The following is a 13,960-nucleotide window of genomic DNA, read 5'->3' on the forward strand; positions in this document are numbered from 1 at the left end:
CCCCATCTCTCCCTCTGCTCATTAGTGCTACTGCTGCTCTGTGCTGCTGTTGCTGCTCATGCATTTAGCCCAACCATCACCCCAGTGTCCACCTGCAGGCTCCAGATGTGTTTCAGATGCTTTCCTCTGCACTCCCAGATATGTCGATATGTCAATGTAACATTATCGGGAGTCTCTATCGGCATTTGTAATCTGATTCAATAAACACGTGGTGAACTTGTGTATTGTCTGACTGAAGTACTATTTATGCACAACTACAATAGTGATTTTTGATTTCACATGACCTCCTTACACAACACACAGTCCATTTCTGTGTCAGATGTCAAATATTCAAATACAGCAGACCTCTATTTCAAATGAAACATACAAGAAGGTTGCAGGTTGTATGGTTTAGAAATGTCTGCTCAGTTCATACACTTGCGAAATACGAAATTATTTGTGATTCACAACACACGCTCCCTCTGTTCACAGCCCCGCGGGGCATCTACAGTGATGTGTGTGTGTGTGTGTGGAGATTTTGCCAAGTTTCCAGGCTCTCTGCAACATTCCAGGCCTTTTTCAAACCACTCACTGCGTGTGTGTGTGTGTGCCACACTCGCACACGCTCACTCTGTGTGTGTATTGTCTATGTGTTGTCTGCTCAGTGCCATGCATGTACACACACACACACACACACACACGGAGACACCCTGACTGTCCTTCCTGTGTGCAGCAAATCAGAAGGTCAGCTGGCTGAGGGCAGCGATTAGGCAAATACATCTAAATAGTCTGATGCCACAGCTGCACTAACATTTGTTCTGTTTTGAGGGGTTCCACTCATTTTGGACTTTGTATTTTTCCTTTCATTTCTTGCAGCACTAACCCAGAGAACACTGACAAGGCAGGACTAAAAAACAACAACTTTCTACTTAGCCTGATTATATTTATTTGACTTCTTGAAGTGGCCGTTAAATGTAGCAGTTACAGACATTATTTTGTCATATTCAATTTACATGAATATCAGACATGCTACTGATGATTTTGGACATTTGAATTTATAATGATAAATATAACGTTAGAACTGTTCGAACTATACTATCAAATTACAATACTTGTAGAATTGTGCTTTGAAATCCAATTGGTAAGTAGTGTGGTTCATTCAAATGGTGACAAAAGCACATCATCCCAGGTCTACTCACCACCCGAATCACAACTCAATCAGCCAACAGAAACTACCTTGAGTTCAACCCTGTGTTATTTTAGAATTCTGCATCTTCTTAACCCTTGACCCCCTTTTAAATAATCACACTTTTACAAGAGCTTGGACTTGAATAAAGCCAATAAACATTTACAGTAACAGTATAAGTAAAAACAGATTGGTAGCTTTTTCTTATCATTTCATGAACTAAGTAGAAAGGGCAGGTTAGTACTGGTTTATATCATTTAGAAATCTGACTCCACTGAGGCGTTAGACAAGTATCTGCGAATGACTGGAGAACTTGACATGTTGCTAATCAACTAAAGATCAAAGTTCCCTCTCGCAATCAACATTTTATTCATGCCGATTTAATCTCATCTTTCATCTCCTCCACTGTAAACATTTGTGCAAAAAATGTCATTTCTCAAGAGGGTTCTATATCATCTGATGACACAATTGTTTTGTCCTTGATAAGATTTTCTTAAAAGTGATTTTAGATCCTGCAGCTGTCACAGGCTTCCTTCCAACTTTAAAGTCGTGTTCTCCTCTTCATCTTAAGATGGCGGATCAGACCGTTAGCCCTGGTTTCTGCCATCCTCTATTATTCACCTCTCCACATCTCTCGGTTTTTCTCCCTCTGATCCAGCTCCTTCTGTGCTGGCATTTTTGCACAGCTTTTCTTTCCTCTCTGTCCTTAGTCTTGACTCGGTTTTCTGAATCAAGAGTCAAGATCTTGGTCTTTTCTTGGTATCGATTAACTTTGATATATTGTGTGATACCACGGGAATGTACCACGGCCTGTTCTGAGCTATTGCTTAATCATATTAGCAGGTGTTTTTTTCAGGCCCTGCAGGGCAGAGTTTTGTGCAGAGAGCAACATGGCGTGTCAGCACAACGTATGAGGTGAGAGACTGGGGCGATGCAAATGACGAGGCATCAGACGTGTTCACGGTTGGGGCTTTAAGCGGCAAATATGTGAAATAAGTGCCCTGTAAGAAAGGGTTTTAGTGAGAGCGTGAACGACAGGACTGCCTTTAACCTTTCTCAAATGTGCATCTCAGTTTTCATGCTTGTGCAGGGAAAGTGCACACTGACATGTGTCTACTCGTGCTGCTCTGACAGTGTGGCCCACTGGATGTGTAAGTACTAATATAAGATGACTGTGTCGTCTCCTTCTGTTCACTTGTTTACCAATAATTAAAAAAAAAAAAAAAAAAGGAGGTAAAAGGATCATTATTCCTCTTTCTCAGCCTCCTTTTATTCTCTAAAGTATGTATGTGTTTGTCACAACTCGGACACAAAGGAAAGAGCTATTTTCAGATGCCACCACACTGGCTGAGCCAATGTGTGTGTTTGACGTGTGCTAGAACGTGTGTTTCTGTGTAAGTTCAGTGCCAACTCTTGAGTGAAGTCTGCACTACTTGCTTTGTTCTACATTTTGTTGTTGCGGCTTAAAACTGAAAACGTTTATAATGGCTCCCGTCTGATCTTTTTTCCTCTGAATTCAGTACCGACCCGACTGCTGTAAACATAAGACATTTGGAAACAATTACAGCTGCAAGTCATCATGGATACACAGCCATGTCAGTCAAGATTTCAGCAATGGCGCGTAATCGTCCTCGGTGTCGGGGCTGTTTTCATTCATATTAGCGCAGTGAGGTGGTATTCTCTGCTCTAAGAATAATACATTTGTACGTGCTTAATTTAGACGACTCTCTACACAGAACCCACTCTTGGAAACTACAGCATTATTTTGGGCAGTGGTTTTCAAACGATCCAGCGTTTAAACTCACTTTTATCCCGAGTCATTAAGAAATAATAAAAACATACAATAAGGACAGAAAAGTGCCATAAGTTAACTTTGTCTTCATAAGCCAAGTGCCTCATTTCTAAATGGCATTTTATTTTTGACGGCTTCATGCTTTCACATGCCAGCACACAACACGCTGTGGTTTTGGCTCTCTCTGTTGTCATCAGTGTAAGAAAACACATATTAAAAGTAGTAGGCGTTGTATTTGTGCTTTGCCATGTTTACAAATGCATGAATGTGCACCGACACAATGTGACAGACACGGTTTTGTTTTTCATGCACACATCTGCACACACATCTTGTGAACCTTTGGTTCACAACTCACCAAATTAGATTTCGGTTGTGGTAAAGTGGAAAATGAAATCACTTGGATTCAGTAAAGGACAAATTCTTTATGGCTGTGGTTGAATACAAAAATGAGTTGACACCAATTTAATAACTTTAAATAATCATTAAGATAAAAAAACTAACAACGGCAGCATTAATGTTATCTATTATGTAGTTGTTGTAGTTGCTACTGGCCCAATCCCAGTGTGTTGCATGCTGGTTTTTATTGGCTTCCGCTCTGATCAGCATTAGTGGGAACCAAAGACACGGGTGATCATGCTCATTTCTTCTTCTGCTGCTTATTTAATGGCAGTGATGCGTCACTTCCAGTTTAATGCTGGCATTTGCGTTCATTTCCTGGCCCCTAGAACAGCCATTAACCTTGCTCAGTGCTCTGTATTTTTTTTATTTTGCAAAACAGTAATGCAATGGGAATCCTTTTTGTTTAGCTGCTTCACCTGGGTTAAAAATCCAGGGTTTAGCTGCTAATTTCAGTGTTAAAAAGGAAGAGAAGAAGTGTTGTTTTTTTTCCATTGTTCCAAGGTTTCGGGCAGCCTTTTAAGTTTTGATTATTGTCTCTTTTATTGAGCGGCGTTGATGTCACACTCACCCACAACCATGACGTTAAACTCGAAACCCTGCTTCATGGCCTTCCTCCTCATCTGCTCCAGGATGGCATCAATGCCCACGTAGCTGAAGTCACTGCCATGGGTCTTCTCCCCCTTAACCTGAGGAGTGGGCTGGTGGGGCTTGCTGGACTCCGACATGTTGCTGTGACTCAGGCTGACCTCTGACCCTGAGGGACACAGGCAAAAAAAAAGAAGAGTTGAGTCTACAACTTAAGAAAGTTGGCAATGAACCTGCACAAAGTGACTTCCAAAAGCGACTGCACGACACCAAATTCAGAGTGATATAGGATAAGATACCCGTCGAAGCAAGTTCATTTCCTGTGTGAAACAGGATATACCAGACCCAACATTTACATATGCACAGTCATTTTCATACAAAACATTACTGAAAACACTAAAAGCTCACCATGTGCCAAATCATTTCATTATCTGCCACATTCACAGGGAGACCCGCACACGTCTCCTTAATGTAACACCACCAACTCCAAACTTCCACCACTTCCTCGACTATGAATGAGAAAGATCAATAAATCAAACTGGTAGAAACGCAGCTTTAACTTGGACCAGCAATGACGCTGTGTTAGCAAAACCAGCGAAATGCCAACTGTTCTGAAACAACTGAGGAGTTGAAGAAAGAAAACACTGCAACTGTAGAACAGAAATGAATCTCACCATTGTCAAACACTTCAACCACCTACAAATCCTGGCTTACCTCACTTGAAGGTAAATCAATTGGTAGAAGATCGAGGGTGCGTGCCAAAGCACAAGCAGACCAGAAACCTCTGCCAAATGTGCAAGTGTGTGCTTGCAGGAGCATCAGCAGCACGCAGACGACTCGCACACTCGAAGTAGGAGGAGACAGCGTTTCCTGTGCTGTGACAGAAACCTGTGGTAGAGTCTGTGTGAGGTTTTCACTCAAAGAAACTACAAACCACAGACAAGTAGGTTACATCGGAAACTGGAGGAACACTGTCATCCTGACTACAGTGTGTCCTTCTTTCCTTCTCTGTCAGAGACTTGAATAAAGACAGCTACAGTGTAACCAGAGGGTCATGTTCTGTTTTGGGTGGATTCTTTTTCTCGTTTAAAATACCAACATCTATCAGGTTTTGGTGAAGAACATAGAGGCCTTTGTGCTTTTGATGTGTGTGCCTGATATGGCAACAACCACAGCCTGCCTGCGACATGTTTATGTGTGTCGGGGAATTGAATATAAATGAAGCCCACATGACATGAGGAACATTTTCTGACATTTAGAATTAAGCCTTCCTGAGCATCACTCATGACAGCAGGAGGCTGTTAAAGACATATAATCTGGTAAAAAAGAACTTCTGTCACCTGTTCACTCACACACAGGAATTAATGTAATCTTACCCTCCTTCACACACTTGCACATCATTAAAAAAAAATGCTTACTCCATGGTAGCAGTGATTAGTGTGCCAAAATATCTCTGAACACTTTCCCCTCTCCCACAAAAGAAAATAAGGAGCTCCAATCTTGGACTTTGAGTATGAGGAAGGACTGCACCACACCTTTAGCAGTCTCAACTGTATCCGTCAGCCTCTCCAACTTTCACATCCCACACAGCATGATGAACTGTGCCGTGGAAGCACATGTGGCTTGGATAAAACTCGGCAAATTCATTACTAAATGCTTGGAAACAAATACCCATTAACAGTCAGTAAATTTACATTAGAAAAGGTTATGCTTTTGGAAAAATATTTCCACACCCAAATGCAGCAATGTTCCTGCTTTTCGTGCTCAGACATTAGTTTTTATCAGTACAACACCAGCCCTAACATTCCTCGGGGGAACCTGTCACAGTAACACTGGGTCTGGGTCTGGGAAGTGAAACAATAATCCTCAGGTTTTTGGATCAATTCATCTTTAGCCTGTGAGGAAAGGAATTGGGCTTGTTACTAGACGGTTACTGGTTCAAATCCCAGGGCCGGTGAAGGGCTATTCACTACAGGTGTGTAATAAGGATGGGTTAAATGCAATATCAATTACTGTGCGTGCAAAACTCATAGAACTCATTCTAATGAAATGTGAGTCTGATGACATCAGTAACCTCTCGAATGGCAGAATGAGAACGAGCTCTAATGACATACTCCAGGTCTGCAGCCAAACTGCTCTCTGGGCACCAAGACCACAGCATCCTCCTCGGCCATCTGCTGGCTCCCAAGGCCACACTCCAAGAATAGACAAAGAGTCACACAGTGGCAGAGATAAACACACAGTAACACAGTAACAAAACCAAGCGAATGTGAGATATGAAGTGAGCGGAAAAGGGAAGGACAAACGGCAGCACCAGAGAAAGTCAGCGTGTGACCCAGCCTAAAAAAACAACCTGTTGTTTTGAAATTCACTTCTCCTTCTCATTGCTTTCATTCTCACGACAAAAAGATCAGCTTGCCACTTTTTTTTTTTTTTAAATGATCCTTTATCTGCATCAGTAACAGCTTTGCCATTTATAGAACCTCCACACAAGCCTGTAAAGTGTCCCTCCATAAACCACTTGTGCACTCATGGGTTTACGATGTATCACAAAGAAAAGCATCAACAGCCTTTGCCACGACAAACATGACTTCATCTCTGGATGAGCAGCCTTTATTTCTAGTGAACAGAGAGACATACAGTATGACTCAGATCACCACTCCATGGCCTCGGTCGTTAAATCCAAAATACTCTTAAAATGAGACAGCTCCAACGGATATATCAAAATAGGACAATGTCTCCGAACATGTGAGACGTCAGTGAAATATGAGATTTATCTAACTGGGGCCAACAGAGCCAAAGGGAGCCAGTGGGGAAGAATAGTTCATACAAATGGAAAAACATGGGAAAGTGACCTGATGTGCAAAGTGCCAAACAGGTGCTTCAGAGACAGTTGCGGACATTTTAGTGAGAAAACATGTCAAAGACACAGCACTTGGCCTTTCTTTTATCTCCTTTCATCAGCAGAAAATCCCCACATGAAGGCTTTATGAAATTGGTAACAGATGTTATGGGAAGCTTTTTGCCACATGACACTTAGGGATTAGCTGGTTTAACAGCGTTGTTTAATGAATGGAGATGAGTTCAGGCCTTTTATTTGCATGATTGGATAGATCCCATCAAAGAGATGACTCTCGCACTTCATCTTCAAACGAGGGCACTCAAAGTTGAATGGGCATTGTTGCAGGTTTAATTACTTGCATTTAAATGTGAATCCTTCACTGTTTAAAAAAAAAAAATAGTATTCCGCACAGTTTTTCTTGGTCTGCATAATGATACGATATCCTATGACAAATAACTAGCGACAATGGGGTTTTTTTGTATTTGGTTTCCTGTTCATCGCAAACAGTATCACAGCACACAAAACCACAGTGTGTATTTCCGCACTAGAAATGTCAGTAGTGTGAAGGGACACCAATTTAAAACACCATGAACGTTAGTTTGGTCGTCACATGGGGAGGAATACTGAGTCTGGAAAACCAGTTAAAATACAGCTCTGTATGTTTTCTCTGGCTCTGAAGGCAGCTTTGTCATAATCACATCATCAGAGTTATCACAGTTTCAGTTTGGAGCACATCAAACCCTCCTGCAAAGTGAGGAGAGTGAAAGATTTACCAAGCCAGAGGGGAATCATAAAGCATTGTTGCCTCACAGCAAGGTCACCGGTTTGAATCCTGGTTCGACCTGGCACCTGTGAGTTTGCATGTCCTCCCCGTGTGCTTAGGTTCTCTCTGGGTATGCCAGGCTTCCTCCCACAGTCCAAAAATGAGCAGATTAGGTTCACTGTGCACACTAAATTGACAGTAGGTGTGAGTGTGAGAGTGGATGGTTGTTCGTCTCTGTATGTTGCCCCTGTGATGGAGTGGTGACCTGTCCAGGGGTGTACCCTGTACTTCATGTAGTTTCCTACAGGTCATTTTCACCCGTGTATCTTGTATGTTTCGCTTAGTACCAGTGCACAGCTTCTCTTTATAGGGATCACCACAGCAGGTCATCTGCCTCATATGTCAAAGGTCATATGTCCTCCTTCACAACATCCATGATTGTTCTCTGCACATGACCAAACCATCTCAACCTTGCCTCGCTTCCTTTATTTCCAAACCATTCAACCTGAGCTGTCCCTCACATATGCTCATCTCTAAATCCTGTGCATCCTGGTCACTCCCAAGAAAAATCACAGCTCAATTCAGCTCTGCCACCTCCAGCTCTGCATGCTGTCTTTTCGATAGTGCCACTGTCTTCAAACCATACATCATAGCAGGTCACTCTACCGTCTTATAGACCTTCCCTTTTACTTTTGCTGCTCTCCTTCTGTAAAACATCACCATTGACACTCGTCTCCACACCCTGCCTGCACTCTCCTTGCCCTCACTTGTGCACATACCATTGCTTTGGATGGTTGACCCCAGGTATTTAAACTTATCGACTTTCACTACCTACTACATTGCACCACCTGTCTCACTGTCATTGACACACAAACACAGGTATTCCACCTTGCTATTCTGCCCCTCCTACTAATTTTTATTCGTCTTCTAACCAGTGCAGACCTCCACCTCTGCAGGCTCTCTTCTACATGTCCCCTACACTCACTACAGATAACAATATCATCTGCAAACAACATAGTCCAAGGAGACTCTTACCGGTCAACCTGTGCATCACCATTGCAAACAAGAACGGGCTCAGAGCGGAACCCTGATGGACTCCCACCTCCTCCTTGAACCCACCCATCACTCCAACTCCACGCCCTCACATACTTCTCTGCCACTCCCGACTTCCTCATACAGTTTCTCTCTTGGCCCCCTATCAAAAACTCCTTATGGCCTTTTCGAGATTTTAAAGGTAAGGTCAAATAAATGAATGTGGGTTAATAGCAGTCATTACAAATCTGTCAAAAACATTATTTGGCTGTGCATATGTACGAATGTATTTTTGTTGATCCTGAAGGGAAGCAAAGCTCTGTGGAGACCAGAAAATCCTGTACAACTCTCAGGCAGCATTCCTGTCTGGCCTCAAACACACAAGCAAGTCACGCATCGTGGTAATATTTCAAAGCAAGATGTAAACAATTAGCTGACATTTATCAAAACCCAGAGTTTTGCTGTGACACAGAATCTCCTTCCCACTCGAGATGCTCATATAACTCAGCACTCCCCTTTCAGTGCCTTCATTAAAATCCCACCAGGATCATCACATCCATCCCTACATTTAATATTCACTGAGTGAAACTTGAACTACTTGCCAATGCCAGAAACAAAGCTGTCATTGTATTCTCAAGAAGCCTCCTAAAAGCCAGAGACATTCAGTTTCCATCAATCCACACGTACCACATCCTGACACAGAAAGTAAGTTATTGTTTGACGAAGATGAAATATTAGCACAGTGGATATGCTGCAGAAAGTGAAAGAAAACAGGCAGCAAAAGGAAAAAAAGAAAGGAAAATGGTAAAAAAATGACTTACATGCACAACTTATAATTAAGTTTGATGAGCCAAACTGTTTAAATAGTGAAGTTGAAGACTGACGTTGATGTGGGAGGATTTTATAATTGACCATACCAAGTTTTTTCAGCTCTGGATTCAAATAGTTCATGTCACAATTGTTGTCGTGGAAAAACGAAGCGTTTAGTTTGTGCTACTGTCATGCTGATGTTAGCCATAGTGTTTTAAAATGCAGCTGTTGTCATGCAGTTGCGGGGGAATTAAGACCCGTAAAAAGATATTTTCCCATGTTCTCTACAGCAGACACATTACATTTTTGATTGAGAGATTCAGTCGTGCAAATTGATTAGGCAAAATAAATCACAAACTGTCCCGAGGACAAGAACTGTCTCTTATTCACCTTTGATTCCTTTGAAATGTTTCTTAGTCAGGTGGTTCATTTATGATAAATTAAACCTTTTTAATCTCAGGTAAAAAACATCCCCTTTGATTCAACACTGTATCATCTATTTAATTTCAACCATATAGTGGTTTTAATTTCCCCCTATATAGCTATAGTTTTATCAATGTGTGTGTGTGTGTGTGAGAGAGAGAGAGTGAGAGTGAGAGAGGGAGGATATCCTGGACAAATGGGAGGTCACAGAAAGTCAAATGCAATACTTGGTTTTCTTCCCACCCCCTGCCTTGAGTCTGGAGAAGCACATGCTCCAAAGCTACCCAGTCACTCCTCAGTGGTTTGAGATTTGGGAAGAAAGAAAGGACCATGTCTGTTCTTCCAATCACGCACTTTAACTCACCCAGTTACTGACAGCTTTTAAACACTGCATGCTATTTGAAACAATATTTTCAACATGGTTCCCATGAGGTGAACTTCTGATTCTCAGTCCGGGTGAGGTTTTTTTTCCGCCCTCGTCTACATGTGTGTTCATCTACTTTAAACCGTCCTCTATTTTTCTCTCTCTCTTTTGCAGATGATATTTCCACAAGCCCTTTTGTGGCTCGCTACAAAGAGGAAGCGATCCTAATGTTCTATGCCTGCTGCCGTCTCTACAATATAACTGATGAAAGAAGAGGCCAGCCAGCTCTCGGGTTGAATGACAGTCGTGCACAAGTTATGCACAATTTAACATCATCTAAAATTTAATGGGCGAGCGTACAGTCGCTTATGAGTACAGTCAGGTAAAGAATGGGCTTTTATAAAGTCCCCATTGAGAAATAGACTGTCTCAACGTATCAGTATCTACTTAAATTTTTAAATTAAACGCCTCACTTACATTTCCAGTCATGAGTGAAGGCACTAATTCCCTAAGTGGAAACACACAGAGGATTACTCCCACCTGTAACAATGAGTTTCTCAATCTGTTATACAGATTATACTGCAGATGCATTTAACTTGCTGTAAAAAAAAAAAAAAATCAGCCATATAAAGAGAAAACGAAAGAGAATTTACATTTTTACAAAAACATTGTAGCGGAAGCAAAACTTAACCTATAGAAGCAGTAAACAGAATTATGTAAATAATATAATTTACCAGCTTGTTTAAATGTTTTCTAAGAAATGTATATTGTTTTACTGCTGTATGTTTTTATGGTTGGGTGTATTGTTGTTTATTTATAGTTAATGTTAATCCAGTGTACGATACAGGATACTTGAATTTCCCCAAAGGGATGAATGAAGTTTATCTAATCTGATCTAATCTACCAGGCTATGAGGCATAACAGCTAATATTGAAGCAGCGACTACACTCATTTCCTGTACTACCATATTACCATTATCTGGCCTGACAGTGGACCAAATACTTTTTTTTGTCTGCTGCAGCTGATTTCATTCTCAGGTTTAAGCATGTTTCAGAAGCAGCACAGGTCAACATCTTAATGCGTCGCCGTGTTTGAAGTCGATAATATTACGTTGACAGACTGCGGACGACAGAAGGGAGCTGGGAGGAAGAGATGGTTCTCACTGGGATGTCATGTACATTACATCCAACCCACCACAACCCCCACCCCCCCACTACTTTGGAACCAAAGGAATGCGCTGATTAAAAATCCTGACATGTTTCACCATCATAATAACTCCCTGTCGTGTAAGGCGGTACATTTTTGGTGAGGCCGATGATGACAGCTACGGATGACACAAACAGACGCTGGCACTTAAGGAGACAGGTCGGAGGAATTCTGCACTTCATCTTTCAGTCCCGTCACTCGCGTTGACCCACTGAGAATGTGACCCCCTGGCCTTACGAGGAGCAAAGCAGATGGCCCTGCTCTGCGTCGAAACAGAGCAGCGCGCACAGAAACGGAGGGAAGACCATAACCTGTCCCTTAACACGTTAAAAAGACAGAAAGAGGGAGAACATATCGGAGGGAGGGAAAGAGAGAGCGGTGAAAAAAGGGCACAGATGATATGCACAATAACAGTGACGCGCTGAAGAACACAGCAAGAGTGAGCATGTTTTGGACGGAACAGCTGTAATCAGAGACTGAGAAAATGAGAAGAGAAGTGAAGGCCAACACAGCAGCAGGGAAGCCATCGTGGTGCCAATGGAGTGCAATTGTGAGAGCCCACTGTACTGGGTAGCTCTAATCAGTGGAATCTAACTGACATCAGCTGCAACTCTAAACCTAAACATTTCTGAGAAATATGGAGGGGGAACTGGGAGGTTCCAGCCACAAACCCACCCACCGCAGCTGCATTAGGAGGAACTGGTACAGGGTAATAGACCAACAGAGCCTATGATGCCTTAAATCACACAACCACCAAGTATGAGCTGGGAAAAGGAGCTGGCCGGTTTAAATATCTTAACAATAATGTTGTGTTTAATGAGAGGAAATGAGAGCTGACATGTGTCTTAGGACCGACTGACCCATGTTCAACAGCTGTTCACATGGAACCCTTATGGTGTGTGCTATTTAACTAATGGTTAAATAGCACACACTTTACGCAGACATACACATGTGCATGCGTCGAACAGTTTGAAAATGTACTTGATGCAGGTCTTGTCTTTAGATGATATTAATACATAAAACCTTTCCAAACTGTGTCAAGAGAAAAAGAGTTAGTGGTCTAAACTGCCGATTAGTATTTGAGCAAAAAAGGAAGAAATTATTTGCATCGATAATCAATTTGCTCTGTATAATAATGGTGAAGAAACTTAATGCTCCGACAGAACATGACATGTCTGACTTCCCACTGTGGGTATTTATTTATTTTTTTACTGCTCATGACAAAACCACTAACAAAAACATAACTTCACTTTTCACTTTTGATGCAACTTAGACCGAGTCCGTCTGAGATTTCACTGTACACACATGGATACAATTAGCTGGAGAACGAGGAAGACATCCTGAAATGTGGGAAAGAATATTTAAGACAAACTGCCCGATTGTTTACTGTAAAACCAGTTTACGCCTTTTTCTCCTCTGAGCTCTGTTGCCTTTGGGGCAAATTCTTTGGTCAGGAAAACATGGTGCAGATGTAAAGTGTCCGACGTGATGGGGAAAGACAAGTTACGTCTCTACAGGGGAAGACTGACCTTTGGAGAACCAGGTCATAAATCTTTGCCTGCCCCTACAGCACAATGCAGAGTGTGCAGACAACTGTATCCCTGACAGTAATAGTTACACGACACCAGGCTTTTAATTACAAAATGTTTGCAGGAATTGATTTCATTCCACTTGCCTCAATCCTAAGAAAGTGCTCATCTGTAATAATGAACTGACATATTATCAATGCTGAGTTGTTTTATGTGGTGTCTATTATGAAGCATAGTGTATTAATGCCTGGTGTAAATCTAATACTAGGAATCAGTGGCATTGTCCAATAAGTTTATAGGACAATGACATAGAAACCGTATGACAGCTGCAGGAGAATAAATGTGATAATGCTTTTGTACTGTGACTGTACAATGACTTGAGGGCAGCAGCACTCAGCTGCAGTTCATTCATACAGCATTGTCAGTCTCAAAGGTCAAATGCATCACTTTTCCTGTCAGCGTTAGTGTAACTGCTGCAAGAAAAGTACACTGGAACATGTGAGAAAACACCTCTACGTGACTAGAGCTGGAAAACATTGACAATTGTCTGCTTGTCTTGACCAAAATAAGAACAAAGCAGCATATCTACGACAACGTATGGATAACTTCGTTTTCTGGTTGCTAGAAAATTAAGTTTCTGGCCTGTGGGGAACCAAAATTAACTGAACTATGTCATTTAAGCTCAGAAAGGATCCCCTGTTCATCTCTTCAGCTCGACATGAACAAAACTGCCTCAAAAAGAAAATTGAATCATGTCAAAAACAGTTTGGGTGTATTCATGCACGGCTTATCCACTGCACTGGTTCAAAGTCAGACAGGAAACTGCCTGATGTGACAGGATCTCAGGCCAAGTGAGAAATCATGACTGGAGACGACCCTGAAGAAGTGGGAACTGCAGGAGCATTCGGGGGCGATCCTGATTGGTCAAGACTCTGCCCCATTATGGTGGATTGATTATCCATGCATGCTCCAGAGCTGAAGACACAATGGAGGGGAAGAGAGGGTGTGTGTGTGAGGGAGGCGGGGGGAAGGGGGGGGTGGGGTTTGTTC

General features: G+C 42.0%; 1 protein-coding gene across 7 annotated transcripts in view; it reads right to left on the bottom strand.

The window, feature by feature from the left end:
* Positions 1–13,960, bottom strand: part of sept9b (septin 9b) — a 66,356-nt gene that overhangs the window by 12,283 nt on the left and 40,113 nt on the right. For 5 of the 7 annotated variants that reach the window (XM_044028139.1, XM_044028138.1, XM_044028137.1 and 2 more), the window contains one exon: positions 3,925–4,110. In XM_044028139.1, coding sequence (XP_043884074.1) covers positions 3,925–4,110 — 186 coding nt within the window. Of the gene's footprint in view, positions 1–3,924; positions 4,111–4,349; positions 4,375–4,655; positions 4,754–13,960 lie in introns of those variants that run through there. The other 2 variants (XM_044028142.1, XM_044028143.1) reach the window with 2 other exon arrangements.

Source organism: Solea senegalensis, linkage group LG6 (genome assembly GCF_019176455.1).
Source record: "Solea senegalensis isolate Sse05_10M linkage group LG6, IFAPA_SoseM_1, whole genome shotgun sequence".
Taxonomy (NCBI): domain Eukaryota; kingdom Metazoa; phylum Chordata; class Actinopteri; order Pleuronectiformes; family Soleidae; genus Solea; species Solea senegalensis.